This window comes from Schistocerca gregaria, chromosome 3 (genome assembly GCF_023897955.1).
Source record: "Schistocerca gregaria isolate iqSchGreg1 chromosome 3, iqSchGreg1.2, whole genome shotgun sequence".
In the NCBI taxonomy this organism is placed as follows: Eukaryota; Metazoa; Arthropoda; class Insecta; order Orthoptera; family Acrididae; genus Schistocerca; species Schistocerca gregaria.
In genome coordinates, this window is record NC_064922.1 from 572,589,734 (window position 1) to 572,607,590 (window position 17,857).

The window sequence follows — 17,857 nt, forward strand, 5'->3', positions numbered from 1 at the left end:
CACTCCAGGAAATGGAAAATAGAACACATTGACACCGGTGTGTCAGACCCACCATACTTGCTCCGGACACTGCGAGAGGGCTGTACAAGCAATGATCACACGCACGGCACAGCGGACACACCAGGAACCGCGGTGTTGGCCGTAGAATGGCGCTAGCTGCGCAGCATTTGTGCACCGCCGCCGTCAGTGTCAGCCAGTTTACCGTGGCATACGGAGCTCCATCGCAGTCTTTAACACTGGTAGCATGCCGCGACAGCGTGGACGTGAACCGTATGTGCAGTTGACGGACTTTGAGCGAGGGCGTATAGTGGGCATGCGGGAGGCCGGGTGGACGTACCGCCGAATTGCTCAACACGTGGGGCGTGAGGTCTCCACAGTACATCGGTGTTGTCGCCAGTGGTCGGCGGAAGGTGCACGTGCCCGTCGACCTGGGACCGGACCGCAGCGACGCACGGATGCACGCCAAGACCGTAGGATTCTACGCAGTGCCGTAGGGGACCGCACCGCCACTTCCCAGCAAATTAGGGACACTGTTGCTCCTGGGGTATCGGCGAGGACCATTCGCAACCGTCTCCTTGAAGCTGGGCTACGGTCCCGCACACCGTTAGGCCGTCTTCCGTTCACGCCCCAACATCGTGCAGCCCGCCTCCAGTGGTGTCGCGACAGGCGTGAATGGAGGGACGAATGGAGACGTGTCGTCTTCAGCGATGAGAGTCGCTTCTGCCTTGGTGCCAATGATGTTCGTATGCCTGTTTGGCGCCGTGCAGGTGAGCGCCACAATCAGGATTGCATACGACCGAGGCACACAGGGCCAACACCTGGCATCATGGTGTGGGGAGCGATCTCGTACACTGGCCGTACACCTCTGGTGATCGGCGAGAGGACACTGAATAATGCACGGTACATCCAAACCGTCATCGTACCCATCGTTCTACTTTTCCTAGACCGGCAAGGGAACTTGCTGTTCCAACAGGACAATGCACGTCCGCATGTATCCCGTGCCACCCAACGTGCTCTAGAAGGTGTAAGTCAACTACCCTGGCTAGCAAGATCTCCGGATCTGTCCCCCATTGAGCATGTTTGGGACTGGATGAAGCGTCGTATCACGCGGTCTGCACGTTCAGCACGAACGCTGGTCCAACTGAGGCGCCAGGTGGAAATGGCATGGCAAGCCGTTCCTCAGGACTACATCCAGCATCTCTACGATCGTCTCCATGGGAGAATAGCAGCCTGCATTGCTGCGAAAGGTGGATATACACTGTACTAGTGCCGTCATTGTGCATGCTCTGTTCCCTGTGTCTATGTGCCTGTGGTTCTGTCAGTGTGATCATGTGATGTATCTGACCCCAGGAATGTGTCAATAAAGTTTCCCCTTCCTGGGACAATGAATTCACGGTGTTCGTATTTCAATTTCCAGGAGTGTAGTAACCGCCCTGAGTTTATCTACAGAATGTGAGGTGGGGGATGAGATTACTGCATGTACATGCTTACTACTTGTCTGCGCATCCTTCACTTAAGCTGTGACCATGTGCTTGTCACACAGCTGTGGCATCTCTGCGACAGAGAATTTCCTACATGAAACGACAATGGAGGACATTTCTTAATCGTGGCCTGTAACTTCTACCATAATGGAGGGAAAATGTGGGAGCCTATTGTTTCGACTGTACAGTTATTGCAAACAGACTATATCAACATTCAGCTTTCAGTTATCTTTCGTATTTCAGTCTTTGCCGGTATGAGTATGAAATTCAGTCATTGATAATATGAGGATATTGTACACTTGTAAGTTTTACAATAAGTATGATAATGTTAACATGTTTCTGTTCATTATTCGTTTCTAGGTAATCAGAGCGCTAATCGCCGCGGGCCACAAGGTGTCGACCAGAGACAAACAGGGCTCGACAGCTCTGCACCTCGCAGCAGAAGAATTCTATGTAGAGGGTGCGCGCATCTTGCTGGAAGCTGGAGCCAAAATCGAAAAAAAGGACAAATCGGGTCACACGGCACTCGTACTTGCTGCGCAGAGAGGGCAGGGAGAGGTTCGTACATTTCTCTGTTTAAAATTTATGTGAAACAAAATGTTGGAACTACGTAGTTTGGACAGTTTTGCTGTACCTGTATTTAGAATTATTTAATCCACTGCACATGATCGCAATATAAGTAAAATGTCCAGCATTTGCGCACATCTTAATAGCAGTTCTTGAATTTCTCTTCACGTACAAACGTGTCCACTAGGTTTTTGTAGGAAAGACGTACCGCCTATTGAATTTAACCGACACAACGCTGTATACACCCGTATGCTGCAGTAGATAACTTCTTCAGCCTATCGGCAAATCGCTCGCCCTGGTAGAAGTATACTGGGATGACTAAGTCATGGGATAGCGGTAGCATCACGTAAATAATACACAGAAGACAGTGAATTGGAGGAACTATCATTTGTTGTTGGGTGATTCATGTGAAAAGATTTCGACGTGATTGTGGGCCTCACGACGGGAACGGTAGTTGGAGCTAGACGCATGTGACTTTACATTTCGGAAATCATTAGGGGATTCAGTATTCCGAGATTCACAGTATCAGGCTTGTGCCGAGATACCAACTTTCAGGCACTACTTCTCACCAAGTACATCGCAGTGGCCGACAGCCTTCGCTTAATGACTGAGATTACGTACAGTTTTCAGTGTTAATAAACAAGCTACACAGCGTGAAATGACCTCAGAAATCAACGTGGGACGTACGACGAACGTATTCAGAAGGCAGTGCAAAGAAATTTGGCGTTAATGGGCTGTGGTTGCTGACGGAAGTGCCTTTGCGAACAGCACGACGACCCTAGACGTCTGGGAAACCGTGGCCTGTTCCGACGCGTCCCGATTCCATGTGTAAAGAGCTGATGGTATGGTTTGAGAATGGCACTGACCCCCCCAAGCCATGGACCCAAGCTGTCAACAAAGCTCTGTGCCACTGTCGGTGCCTCCATAATGTTGTGGGCTGTTCTCTGATCCACGTGAACCGATCATTGACTGGAAATGCTTATGTTAGTCTATGTGAAGACCATTTACTGCCCTTCATGGACTTCATATTCCCAAACAACGATGGAATGATCATATAAAGTTGATCGTCGGTAAAGCAGATGCCAGACTGAGATTCATTGGAAGAATCCTAAGGAAATGCAATCCGAAAACAAAGGAAGTAGGTTACAGTACGGTTGTTCGCCAACTACTTGACTACTGCTCAGCAGTGTGGGATCCGTACCAGATAGGGTTGATAGAAGAAATAGAGAAGATCCAACGGAGAGCAGTGCGCTTCCTTACATGATCATTTAGTAATCGCGAAAGCGCTACGGAGATGATAGATAAACTCCAGTGGAAGACTCTGCAGGAGAGACTCTCAGTAGCTCGGTACGGGATTTTGTTAAAGTTTCGAGAACATACCTTCACCGAAGAGTCAAGCAGTATATTGCTCCCTCCTACGTATATCTCGCGAAGAGACCATGAGGATAAAATCAGAGAGATTAGAGCCCACACAGAAGCATAGCGACAATCCTTCTTTCCACGAACAATACGAGAGTGGAGTAGAAGGGAGAACCGATAGAGGTACTCAGGGCACCCTCCGCCACACACCGTCATGTGGCTTGCGGGGTATGGCTAAAGATGTAGGTGTAGATGTAGAATTTTTGTGGGTGACCTTGCGTTATGTCACTGGGCCGAAATTGTTCGCTATTGGTTTCAAGAATATTCTGGACAATTTGATTTGACTACCCATCGAACATTTATGTTATATAATCGAGAGGCCACTCTGGGCACAACATCCAACACCGGCAGCATTTTCGTAATTATTGACTGCTGTAGCAGCAGCATGGATCAGTATTTCTGTACAGGACCCCCAACGACTTGTTAAGTTCATGACACGTCGAGTTGCGTCATTACGCCTGGAAGAAGGAGGTCCGTCGCGATATTAGGAAGTATCCTATGACTTCTCTCAGCTCAATGCATTGACAACACCCGCGCAGCTACGAGCAGACGAAATGCTACACTGGTTCACCCTTGCAGTCATTTGAGATGTCTTTCTGGTTCAGTCGGTGTAGCATAAATCACTTTTAGAGTCTGCTACTGCAGTTTTATGTGCATCTCCATGACGCAACGGTATGAGCTGCGCGTAGCAGTAGCGAATTTATTCTGGAGCAGTAAAAGAATTAAACAGTCTACAGAGCTGCAAGTTATAAATCATGAATATCTTTATAGGTTTCAGTGGTAGGGTCACAATTTCTTAAAGAACTTAGCAACTGGAATAAAACCTAAACTAGCGGTGGATTGTCAACAATCTAGGCCGATAAAAATAAAACGAGGTCTTCCTCAAGGAAGTCCTCTGTCCATGTCGCTCTTCGTCGTTTCGCTGGAACCTTTCGTCCGACGTGTCCATGCTAGATTAAAAGGCTTAACATTATCAGGACATAAAACAGTTACAATATCCTATGCTCACGATGTAGGGGTCATTATCAGGACTAATGACGAGATGACCTCGCTAGCAGCAGCGATTGATTCGTACTGTAGCGCATAAGGAGCCAATGCAAACGGAAAAAAAACTTAAGATGTTAAGTCTCAGAGGTTTTGAAAATATCAACGTCGGATGGACAAAATTAGTCAGACAAGATAAAACACTTGGGTCCACGCTGACAGCATGCCCCATGAAAATGGCGGCTTTAAATTGGAAAGTTGTAGCAGATAAAGTGTAAGGAGACATTATAGAGAATTTAGCTCCATATACGAACCAAGTTCAAATAACAAAGTATATCAACTCATGCATCCTTGATAAAGCTTGGTACACGGCCCAGCTGTTTCCAATACCCGAGAATGATAGCGAGGAGAATAATGTCCAAAATCACAAACATTTTGTGGAAACGTGAAGTGTTCAGAGTACCTGCTAAAGTAGCCACTTTAGATACTAAAAATGGTGGACTAGGATTAACTGATATAACTGATAAAGCCTCTGCACTTTTTATCAAAAGGCAAGTTAATTTACTAAGAGACTCGCGAGAAAGCATTACCAGCAAACTATTCGAGATAATTAAACCTCGAAGTCTGCTTCCCCCGATTGATGTGCAGAATATCAACAGTCGTTTACAGCATGTGAGGGTTTTCTACGTTGAGTTCAATTATGTAGGTGCCGTAATCAGACAGTCACGACACTTAACATCAAGAGTCATAACGCGGGAACTAAAGGAAAGCGAAGGAGGAAGCAAACTAGAACGACAGTTTCTAAACATTGATTGGACTGAGTTTTGGAGAACAATTTGTTCTAATGTGGTCATGTGTAATATAAAAACGTCACAGTACAAGACATTTAACCGCTTAGTTAGCACAAATGAAAGACTCAACGCTATCGAACTGTGTGAAACAAATTTATATTAACAACGCTATCTAGTTGACACAGTAATTCATAGATACTCTAGCAGCAGTCACATGAATAGTTGGAAGGGGATCCGAGAGCAAATAGCTTTCATTACAAGGACATCCCCTGAGAATATATCACTGTCACTGATACACAGGCCTGAAGCACACTATTTCCCAGAGGAAAAAAATACGCTTTATACTGGTTGCTGGGAAATTTTGTCAATTACGTCATTAACAAACTAGGATCCGACAGGACCATAGAGTTAAAGGAGCTCATGCTGTGTGAATATCACAAAATTAGAAGCTATTCGAATCACAAGAAAAGTTCCGTAATATGTCAAAAACCATATTTGAAGGAATGGGCATTAGTTAATATAAAAAAGAAGACTTCTGTTGAGAGTGATGTATTGTAGTTACATTAAGGACATTTGGAACACATTTAATTCAAAGTGCCGTTTTTTATTTATTCATGTTTGAAGAAGTTTGGATGTCTTTAAAAAAATTTTCTTGTTGTTAAGTCTTTTGGGTAATTTTGTCAGTAATAAAATCTTCTTTTGTATTTCTTTCTTAAATAAAAGATTTTTTTATTGGTACCTCTGGGTCATGGGGTTCTGCCCGAGGACTGAGTGTTTATGTTAGTCTAATCATTCCACCATCATTCATTAAAGTGCCTCGGTTGGACTGTGTAAAGTTTGGGAATGTGTACGGGACCTGGTATCGTTTCCAAAAACGTGTCTTTCAACAACTCTTTTCCCTGGAATCTTATAAACGCATGATAATAAACTGTTTCTTTCCTCCTACAGTATTCCACACGATTTTCTTGATGGGAGACCATAATTTAATTTTCACTTTAATTTACGTCTATGGTCACAATATTTTTGTTTAACAGATTACCGGTTTCGGTCTTTAATGACAATCATCAGATCTGCAGCAAAAATGGGAAAAAATATAAATACACTCGCAAACTCTATACAGATTAAGAACAATACATAGACCATAGCGAAAAGTAGTACTGATAAAGTTTACATTTGTGTGCTTTAAATATGAAGAGGCATACCTGTTTCATAAAAACAAAGTCCTAATGTACTGCAGCCATAGTGGTATCGTCAAATGTTAAATGCGAAATCAGCACAGCATCGTCAAATACGTATAAATCACAACAGATGCACGAATCATGTTGTCAGTAATACCACTGTTTAAAACAAGCTACCGTACAGTAGCCACAAGATGTTTGTGTTGTAAGTTCACCAAATGTCGCTAATGTCGGCATACACTAGTTTTCAATAATTAATTGAAACAGCCAAATTAAAGCGGGATACAATAGTTGAAGTCTGTAAAAGGGTTATAAAGTATTAAAGGCATTACAGTAATAAAAAGCAATAAAAAGAAGAACACGACAAAAGTAATATTGTTAAAAAGAGGAAGAGTAAAATAAGGAAACTTATTACATATACGAGTCACTGTGTTTTTTCGCGACGATGTCACAGCTTGTGAAAATAATTTAATTCTCACCTACTGGCACTACCACATACTTTTCCCATTATTATTTGCACAATGATCGTGGATTTTGGCAAGAACATCTTTGTCCCTCATATCCATCTCCTTTCCCATTTTTCCTGTTCTACATGTTAACTAGATAATTAGTATTTGAATCAGGTGCTATTCAACCGTTCAGTAATTCCCGTGTCCACCGAGTGATTCATTATAATTTCGTCCTAATGGCTGTATGCTGTAGCCTTAAGAATTTCTGGGGCCATGATGATTCTTAAATTTCTCATATGATTGAAATCTCGCTACACTTACCAATCCCCATTGCAACTTACTATCTTCTAAATGGTGAATCACCAATCTCTTTAAAGTAGGTTAAATGCCGTCAAAAGTTATCAGAAACAAAATAGACAAGATTTTCATTGAGGATCAGACACAGGAACTATTTGTGTGAGCTCTGCCCACTTCAGAGAGAAAATCGACCGACCAGTCGCAACTTTCAATCAATTTCAGACTTTGTATATTAATTCTACCTCTAAATCCCCTCTGAGTTACTCTGATATCAGCTTAAGCCTCGTTAAGTTTTCCCAATTGTCTACCGTCATCTCCCCGACTGCTGTACAGTGGCGAAGTATCTTTACTTTTAACATTTCTGCCTCCCAGGTTTTCCTCATCATCTCACAATTCACCACTCATGACATAGATACTGTCCACAAAAATACCAGTCGCCCTCATTTTTTTTAATTATTCACGTCTCCACTTCAGCAAGTATTTATTTACCTTCTGCTCTAAGGGCTCTTGCCCTATTATGACAATTTGAATTATTGAATTCAAATATATCTAATCCATACAGCAGGTTTTTAAGCTCACAAGGACCTTCCAGTTATTTATTAATTAGTTACATGAATGAAGCGTGCCTTATTACCTCTTTTCATTTATTTGTGATTATGTCTGTTTATCTATTTTGCAAACTGATCAAATCTTTGTTGGAAAACGCCTCTACTTTTCTGTCTCCCACATATATAAAAATGTGTGTGCTATAAAATATTCAGTACTATAATGCCCACACACATTCACACAAACACATACATTATATATATGTGTATGAGGTGTGACAATAAAGTAATGAGACTGATTTGCTTTGCAAGATGTGGCAATGCTACAAGCTTGTCTAGGCACAATATCTTTGACTTCGGTCTATAAGCTGCTTCTAGTCCTAGCGGCACATCGATGAAACTGCTCAGCCATGCGTGGTGCTGTAATAAGTTAACATGCGTGTGCCTCTCGTCACGGAAATGGAATCACATAATATTGTGCAACGGTACGACATTTCGTTTTGCGTTAAATTGGGTGAAAACGTGGCGTCGACTTACAGTAAGCTTCAGAAGGCATTTGAAGAGGGGGTTATGTCAAGAGCTCAAGTTTTTCGTTAGCATAAAATATTTACTGAAGGCAGAAGAAATAATGAAGATGAAGACCGCAGTGGACGACCATCACCCTCATGGACAGAGTCAACTTGGCGAGGGTGCATGAACTCGTACGATCTGATAGAAGAAAATGATCGCAGATGAACTGAACATCAATCGAGAAATGGTTCGTATAATCACAAGTGGAGATCTTGGTGTGAGAAAGGTTTGTGCAAATACGGTCTCAAAACTTCTCACACGACAACAGTGAGAGACACGGAAAAATGTGGCAGCCGATCTGTCAGAGCAAACGGAAATCAATCCAGAATTGTTGAGCCGTGTTATCACTGGTGATGAATTTTGGTTTTTTCAGTACGATCCAGAGACAAAGCGCCAAAGTTGGCAATGGTGCTAGAAGGGATCACGCAGACCAAAAAAAGCTCGGTTGTCAAAGTCAAAAGTAAAATGCATGCTTGTGTGCTTCTTTGATTCCAAGGGAATTATTAATAAAGAGTGGGTGCCTCCTGGACAAACCGTAAACAATATTAATAGAAAGAAATTTTAGAAAGACTTCACAAAAGAGTTCTTCGTGTCCGTGCCGACATTGCTAATAATTGGATTCTGCATCAAGATAACGCGCCATACCATAGTGCTCTGTCAGTTCAGCAAGTTTTAACATCGAAACAAATTTCAGTACTACCACAGCCACCTTATTCACCAGATACCGCTCCGTGCTTTTTTCTATTTCAAGGAGCCAAAACGGCGGTCAAGGGAAACTATTTTCACACAGCACAAGATGTCCAAAATTCAGTGACGAGGGTCTTGGAGGATATTACAGAAGGTGAGTTTCAGAAATGTCACCATCAATGGCAGAAGCGCTGGAACAAGTGCGTACAATCAGAAGGGAACTAGTTTGAAGGAGACAACACTAAACTTGACTAAAACGTTAAGCTACATTTGTTTTCACATCAGTTTGCGATTTTTCCCGTCAGTGTATATATATGGTACTTACATTAACCTGTGACCTTGCAGCAGTGTTATCGACAAACACGAATTCTTCTTCTGCAGGGTGAACATTAATAAAAGCGACAAGCTGCAGTGACGGATTCATGACTGAAAATGGAGGAGGAAAGGTCGTATGAGCATGTGTCTGGGCTGACGAACAACAGTTCCCAGCAGTTCCTCTGCCCACGTTCCGTGTGTTCGTTTTGTGTTGCAGGCCTTGTGGTTGACAAAGCGTATCGTAACACAATGGTCCTATATTCACGTCGGAAACGAGCCGAGATAGTTTTTGAGTATGGCCAAGCAGATAGGAACGATCGGGAGGCAGCACAGCTACGTCTAAACACATATCCTTACAGGCACCAAACACATCACAGTACATTTGAAGCCTTCTTGGACGTTCGGGTGACCATGGGTTCTTCCAGACAGACAAACGTGCAGGAACGTGGTGAATTGTGCATACACCTGAACTGGAACTTGTGCTATGGTCCGTCTCAGTGTCCTGTACAACCAGGTCCTCCACATCGGGTGTACGCTCAGCCCGTCACATCCCTGCACTTTCGTCTGCCTGAAAGGACTAACGATCACACAATCGCACCGTTTCAATCCCGTTGCCTGTACACAAACAGCACCTTGGCTTGTTCTCGACATGAATACCGGACCATTCTGCTGTTTAAAATAGGCTGAGTCATTCACAGAGCCTACAACACCCAAGGAACACACAGTACTTGGTCATAGGAACTGTCATTCGTCAGTGCCGTCTACAGTGACAACGACGCATATCCAGACACACGTCCACAGAACAGTTTTTCCTCCATTTCCAGTCCGTCCTTGTAGTTTGTCAGTTTTATTAATGTACATCCCGTATATACCCACGCAAAACACAGAGTAACACACAGTTGTAAAGATTCTGTGACTAGGTTGGCGTCACTGCAGAAACAGCTCAGCATAGTGTCTAGCATTTCATTCAGTGAACCTGTAACGGTGGTATCCCTAAACCTATTCTTTAGCTGTTATCCTTTCCAACTAGGAGAAATAACCACGAGGTACAACAGAGCAGTACTGAATGCAAAACTGAAGGGCCCTTACACGAAAACAATCAGAAAAAATCGCCCATGCTCTGTCGATGAAGTTTAGTTTTGGTTCACTCTGTATATATTTCAGTCCACAAATCTTTAAAAAATGAGTCTCCTCATAATGCACAAATCATGATAAATACAGAAGTCATGTACACATAAACATCATGTTTGAACTTCCTATGGAACGCAATGATATACCAACATTACATCGATGTGCACAGACTTGCTAGTACCATTGGCCTGAAATCCCTCAAATTTACTAAGTAAGGGTAGCACAAAACAAATCATTAGTTCACATCATTTGCTTCTCAAATGTTCGCTTGATTCAAATTTTACACTTTTATTGCTATTTACTGTTGAAGTAAATGTTTACATATTCACAGAAAGAAGTAAAACTATTACTTACCTTCGTCCCAAAACATCAACGCACTAATGTATAAGGCAATGAAACTCACTGGCGCAAGGCTGGTGCACAAATCACTAAGACTGAACAATGACCTTTCCTGGAGGTCCATTTGGAGGTTTTGTTATAGCGACTGCATTGTTCGAGTGTGCAGCTTCAAAAATGAGCAGTACGCCATGAAACAAGTTATTATTCTGATTTGAGATACCTCTGCCCCAACTCCAGCTTGGCTGGAGTGGTTCAAAAGAACTAAGTTCTACGGAACCTCACTCCCTTTCGTTTCCACGAGGGAATCGAAGATGAGTACACAAATTTACAAAACCGATCAGTGAGGAGTCGGCTTTCGTGTGCTAGCATAGGATAGACGAGAAAAGAAGTTACAGGTCACTTTGCAATTTCCGAAGGTTAGGAGCAAATGCAGGAAAAAAACTTCCAATCTAGCTCGTTGACTGCTTGGACAAACGCCAAATGATGTCACAGAGCACCTAAGAGAGTCGCAAATTTTGGGATTAGGAAGGATGCTCGCAGATGACTCAGGGGACTCAAGAATCTGAATCAGTTGCATTGTTGCCTTGAGAGTAACTACTATATTGCTGGCTAGTACTGAGCACTGAAATAGCAAAGGTTGCCACTGGCTGGGTATCAGGAGACTGAGTTCCTGGTGTGAGAGACTACAGAAGCAGCGATTACTAGCACAGTAGTGAAATACAACACTGGGGAAAGCACTAGAAGTGAGAAACACAGACTCAGTACATGCTTCAGGAAGTCTATGTGCAAACAGTCTGACTAAAAACTCACTTCTATACAAAAAGTAAGAGTTTTTAAGGGTTTGTGATAGCTCCCCGATTCTCTCTAGCTGTAGTTTCCCCGCCATTCCAGCGCGTGTTATGGACATTGCAGAATCTGATGTGATGCTCTGCAACTCCAGGGAGCCTCTGGCCAACTACATTAAGATTCCTGCACTTATACAACTCCGTATGGAGGGACGTTCATAGCTTTTACATTTGTAGCAATAGCGTTCATTTCTTATAAGATAGATTAAGAAAAGGCAAACCTACGTTTATAGCACTTGTAGATGCAAAGAATCCTTTTAAAAATGCTGATGTGAATACATTCTTAGAAATTATGATGGTAATAGCAGTTGTAAAGTACAGGAAGCGGAAACCTTATTACACCATATAGGGACATCATATGAGGATCATAAGAATCGATGGGCACTAAAAGGAAATCAGTGGTTGAGAATGAAGTGAGGCAGGGTTTTAGCCTACCTCCAGTGTTATTCAATATGAGCGAGAAGTAACGGAAACCAAAGAAAAATTTGAAGTAGGAAATAAAGTTAAAGAAGAAATAAAATCCGTGATGGTTGCTGATGACATTGCAATACCGTGAGAGGTAGCAAAGGACTTCGAGCAGCAGTTGAACAGAATGGATGTGCCTTGAAAGTACAACACAACACGAGTATCAACCAAACCAAACAAAGGTAATGGAATACAGCCGAATTAAATCAGGTGATGCTAAGGGAATAGATTAGGAAACGAGACACGTACGGTAATACTTTTTTTCATTTGGGGAAGTAAAATAACTGATGATGACTGAAATAGAGATGGTATAAAATATAGACTGGCAACGGTAGAAACAGTGTCTCTGAAGAAGAGGAATCGATTAACATCGAATAAACATTTAAGTGTCCCGAAGTCTTTTCTCAAGGTATTTCTGTGGAGTGTAGGAATGTATTGAAATAAAGATAACCAGTAAACAGTTCAGGAAAGAAAACAATACAAGCTTTTGAAATGCAGTGCTACAGAATAATGTAAAATGAGTTGAAAATGTAATAATCGTTGGGAATTGGAACGCAGTTGTAGGGGAATCGAAAGGAGGAAGGATTACATGAGAATATGGATTAAGCAGTAGGAATGAGAGAGGGAAGGACTCATTTAGTTCTGGAAGGATTACAAGAAGAGGAGCTATACTTGGAAAAGACTCACATGGGAAGACTCCAGTTCGATTACATCATCGTCAGACAGAAATTCCGAAATCAAATATTGGATACTAAAGTGTAAATAGACTCGGAACATATTTTAATTATGCTGAAGAGTATGTTGAAGTTTAACAGGATCGACACAAAAATTAGTGTTAAAAGAAGTGATATACTGGAATAGAAACGAATGATGAAACGTCTCTTAAATTCGCTCACGATATGGGTACTGAGATGAGGAACATCACAGTAGACAGTTCAGTTCAGGATTAGTGGACATCTCTAATAAGGGCAATCATGGTCGTTGGCCAGTCAGAAATACGAACAACGAAGGTAACAGATAAGAAATATTGTTCATAAGAAGAAATAATTAAGCTTATCAAAAAAAGGAGGAAATACTAAAACGTTCAGGGAGAGGCAAGAATACAGCAATATAAATCACATAGAAATGAGACATGAAGTACTGGGCAGCCATGTCGAAGGGCTTCTGGAAAGATGTGAAGAAAATCAAGGATTATAACATGAAGAGTTCAGTTGGAATTTTACTATCAAACGCAGAACAAAGAGCAAGTATATGGAAAGACTATATTGAAGGCATTCGTGAGGGAATGGATTTTACCAGTTACTGGATAGAAAAAAAAAACGGGAGTCGAGAAGGAAGGAAGGGTTCTAATATTTGAGTCAAGATATTGAAGAACTCTGGGGACTTGATAACAGTGGAAGGTATGCATAACGTTTCGTCGGAATGTCTAAAATGGTAACCAGACTACTTATCAAATTGGTGTGCAGAATCCATGCTATTGACGACGTACCATGAGACTTTCGGAACTTTATCATCCACACAATTCCAAAGAAAACAATGGTAGATAATTGTGGAAACTATTTCACAATCAACATCTCATGCATCCTACCTGCTGATAAGTCTAATGTACAGAAGAAAATGCAGCATCTGCTAGATGACTACCAGATTGACTTTTAGAAGAAGCGAAGACACCAGAAACTCAGAACTGACGTTTTAATAGATGAAGGAAACGCGACTGTAAAAGAGCAAGATATGCTAACAGAATTTGTCGATCTAGAAAGAAAGCTCAACAGACTGGAAGATGTTCGAAACTCTGAGAATGATAGATTTGCCAGTAAGGAAAGATGGGTGATACACAATATGTACCAGAACCAACTGCTCTGAACAAGAAGGGTGTAACACAGGGATACAGCCTTTCGTCCATATTCAGGAGGGAAAGACTGAAATAAAAGAAAGTTTCAAGAGAAGGATTAAATCCAGGGTGAACGGATGTAGGTGTTGACATTGCTATCCTCAGTGGAAGTGAAGAGTTACAGAATCTTTTGAATGTGATGAAAAATTTTATGATTACAGAATATAGAGAGCAAGTCAAAGAAAGAAATAATAATGAGGAATAGTAGAAACGAGAATAGCGAGTAGCTATAAATGAAGTTAAAGAATTGTGCTATCTCGGAAGCAAAAGACCCATGATAGACGAAGGAAGGAGAACATAGAAAGCAGAGCTTTAGAGGCATTCCTAGCCTAGAGAAGTCCACTGGTATTAAATATAACCCTAATCGGAAGACGAAATTACTGCCAATATACTTTTGAAACAAAGCATTTTACTGCAGTAAATCATGGAGTGCGGGGAAATTGGGGCAGATGAGAATCGAAGCACTTGAGATGTGGTACTACAGAAGAGTGTTGAAAATGATGTGGACTGGTAAAATAAGGAGTGAGGAGGTACTCTGCAGAATTGGCGAAGAAAGGAACGTATTGAAAACACCGAGAAGCAGAAGGGACAGAAAGACAGGACATTTGTTAAGCATCAGGGTTTGACCACCTTGGTACTGGAGGGGGCTGTAAAAGTTAAAAATTATAGGGGAAGACAGAGTTTGGAATACACCCAGCAACTAATTGAGAAAGCAGTGCGCAGGTGCTACTCTGAAATGAAGTCATTGGTGCAGGGGGGGAATTTGTGGTAGGCCTTCAGATAACTGAAGACTCAAAGAAAAAATAAAACTGCTAATGCACGTTGTGATTTTTCAGTCTTATTTAAATCTTCCTGTACCTCATTAATGCAGTATTTAGTCATTTTTCTTACATGTATGAGATCATTACACTCTCTACATCTATCTCTATTAAGTAACAAATGAATCTAAAGCTTAAAATTCTAAATCTCGCCACTGTACATTTCTGAGGCCATCGTATTCATAGAAATCTTTCTCGTCACATGCATCTGGCATAACTTTGTCAGTCTCCTCCTCAGCTCTTTCTCTGTCCATCTTCTCTGTCCCATTCTCTGACCATCTATTTCCTCGTTCCTCAGCCCATTTCATCACCCTCCCTCTCACTTCTCATTTTGTCCTTCCTGTCTCTGCTCAAGTGTATCGATCTGCATATTTAGGGATGCAAAGGGGACTGGTACAGCAAGCCGATATTACTCCCATAGGGCTAGGATTTAAGAAGTACTGTATGCCCTTGATGTAGGCTATCCTCCACAGGAGGTCGATAAGGCAGACTGATACGTTTAGCACACAACACTCCTGTCCTGATGTCAGCCTATAAAACAGGAACTGATACAAAATACATTTTCACTTGTGCCTCTACTTCTATTAGAGCTAGCAATACCCACAGTGCTGAAGTTGGCAGTTTGTGCTCCACAGGGGTTTGGGAGGAGAAACTGTCTCTAAATACTCGCATACTGCTTTGCGTATATAGATTAGCATTTTCTCTGTGGCTTCACTCAGCTACAACATATATAATGCATACACCACCTCCTCTCCAGTTTCTGTATCCACCTCTTCATCCCTCTGTCTCTAGGTCCATTTAATTATCTCACTTCTGTATTTGTCCACCTAGTCTGCCCCATCTCTGCGTTCAACTCCCCTTCCTTCTTTTGCATATGCCAATTACCCCACTACATGTTCCACCTCCCTCCTGCAATTACCCTTCCTCCTACCTCTCTCTGTCTACCGTCTCGTCTCTTTCTGTCCATTTCGCCCTTTCTGTCTCTGGCTGAGTCCTGCTCTTCCTTCCCCTACTCACAAAAGTCCGATATTGATCGCAATTAAATAAAACAAATTTCTGTGCAAGGTTTACGCTTTTGTGAGTTTAATAGATGGCAGTAAGTTGCTACATATTGCTGTCCAGCATACTGAAAGCGAGTGCCTATGTTTGCAGTTTCGTATCTAATACAAGCATACATTTCGAGGCAACTCTATCTTACTTTAGTTTGTCATTAACATTACATTTTATTTTTGTGTCTGATGACAAATTGATTATCTCTCTGTGATTCCCTTTCTCTCCTATGCCTCTATGTCTTCATTACTTTAGAATTTGTTTTAAAACAGGTATGCTTCACCTTATCTTAAACACAGTATTTCACTTGCATGCATATTTTTCAATATAGTAAAATTAAATTTTTTTCAGAGGTGCACACCCCCCCTCCCCATTAGTTGTAGCTGATTTTTCTCTATTTTACGCTGATCTAAAGATGTCATCACCTCAAAATGTGATCTCTGAGATCAAAAATATGTTGTGGTCATGGAGACCAAGGAATTTTACCCCACTTTCTCTGTATAACGCTTTTATTCAGGACAGTGTCACTCTTTGTGACAGCATTAAAATTACAGTTTTAAAATATCCTCAGTGTTTAAATATAATTATGTATGGATTGTATGTGAGTATGTACTACAAGCTGAATATGTATTACAGGAGAAAAAGGGAAGGAGGTCATAGGCAATGTGTGAAGATGTATCAGATAGACAGAGAGGAGAGTTGGGTGGGATGAACAAAGTAGGAGGAGATGGAGAGCAGAGTGGATGGGGCAAGAAAGGGGCTATGGGATGCACAGCTAAAGGAGGAGGAAAGGATGTGGATAAAGTGTGTTCAAATGTGTGTGAAATCTTATGAGACTTAACTGCTAAGGTCATCAGTCCCTAAGCTTACACACTACTTAACCTAAATTATCCCAAGGACAAACATACACACCCATGCTCGAGAGAGGACTCGAACCTCTACCAGGACCAGCCTGTGGATAAAGAGTGAGGGTATGGAAGTATGATCACAGGCAGGATGTGCGTTAGATGGGCAAAGAGAAGGGGAGGTGCATTGACAGATAGTGTGAAGGAAGGGATGGGACCAGTAGTAGTGGGGGCAGGTGTGAGGTACACAAACAGTCAGTGGGACTGAAGAGTTAGACTGCAAAAAGGGAAGGAGGAGCTATTCGCAATATATATATATATATATATATATATATATATATATATATATATATATATATATATATATCATGTGGGTGTGAAGATGCAATAACCATTTGCAGATGGCAGGTGGCCACATCACTAGTTGAGGGTATAGGGTACAAAAGCATGTCAGAGCAATACAGAAAATACTGCATCCTTTGTTGTAAAGTGGAAACTGAGCGACTTATGTGGTGTCCAAAATGACATGATCACTGGCTTTTGGGAAAAATGTAGAAAGATTTCTGAAATGGCTAAGTTTGTAAATAGTTTGTGTGCTACCTTGTTGATGTCCTCTGGTCACAGCAAAATGGCATTATCCAGGACTGGACCAAGACAACTGTGTTACACCATGGGCTACAGGTGACATTTGTTGCAGAGATGCATATAGATGAATACAGGAGCTACTGTTGAGCAACTGACGATCTAGAACAGCCAAGAGTGTACCATCATTCTTTCCCCATTGGCTCTACAGTGAATATTGGTGCATATGGTCTCCACAGCAGATGCCTGGATGATGCAACCATGCTGAATGCTGTGCATCAGTAAAGAAGGCTGGAGTTTGCTCGCCATTACTGCAACTGGACATCTAATAGTTGAAGCAAGTGGCATTCTCTATGCTCCATAGTACACATGGCTATTGGCATGCATAGCCTCAAACATCTGAAAGCGAATGCCCAGCTAGCGTCAAAGCTGGAGGAGAGAACATTATTTTCCAGGGGGTTGTTTTCTTTGCATTCGCTGGTTACTACTGTCATTCTGGAAGGCACAGTGAATCTACACATGCATGCATCTATTCTTGGAGGCCATGTTCACCCTACATATATTTGATTTTTTCTTCGAACAATGGCATCTATCAGAAGAGCAACACG

The 17,857-nt window shown here is 41.9% G+C and overlaps 1 protein-coding gene across 1 annotated transcript in view; it reads left to right on the plus strand.

Moving 5' to 3' along the window:
• LOC126355974 (uncharacterized) overlaps positions 1-17,857 on the plus strand; it is a 626,068-nt gene that overhangs the window by 490,073 nt on the left and 118,138 nt on the right. Inside the window, exon 18 of the mRNA XM_050006583.1 lies at positions 1,842-2,039. Coding sequence (XP_049862540.1) covers positions 1,842-2,039 — 198 coding nt within the window. The remainder of the gene's footprint in view (positions 1-1,841; positions 2,040-17,857) is intronic.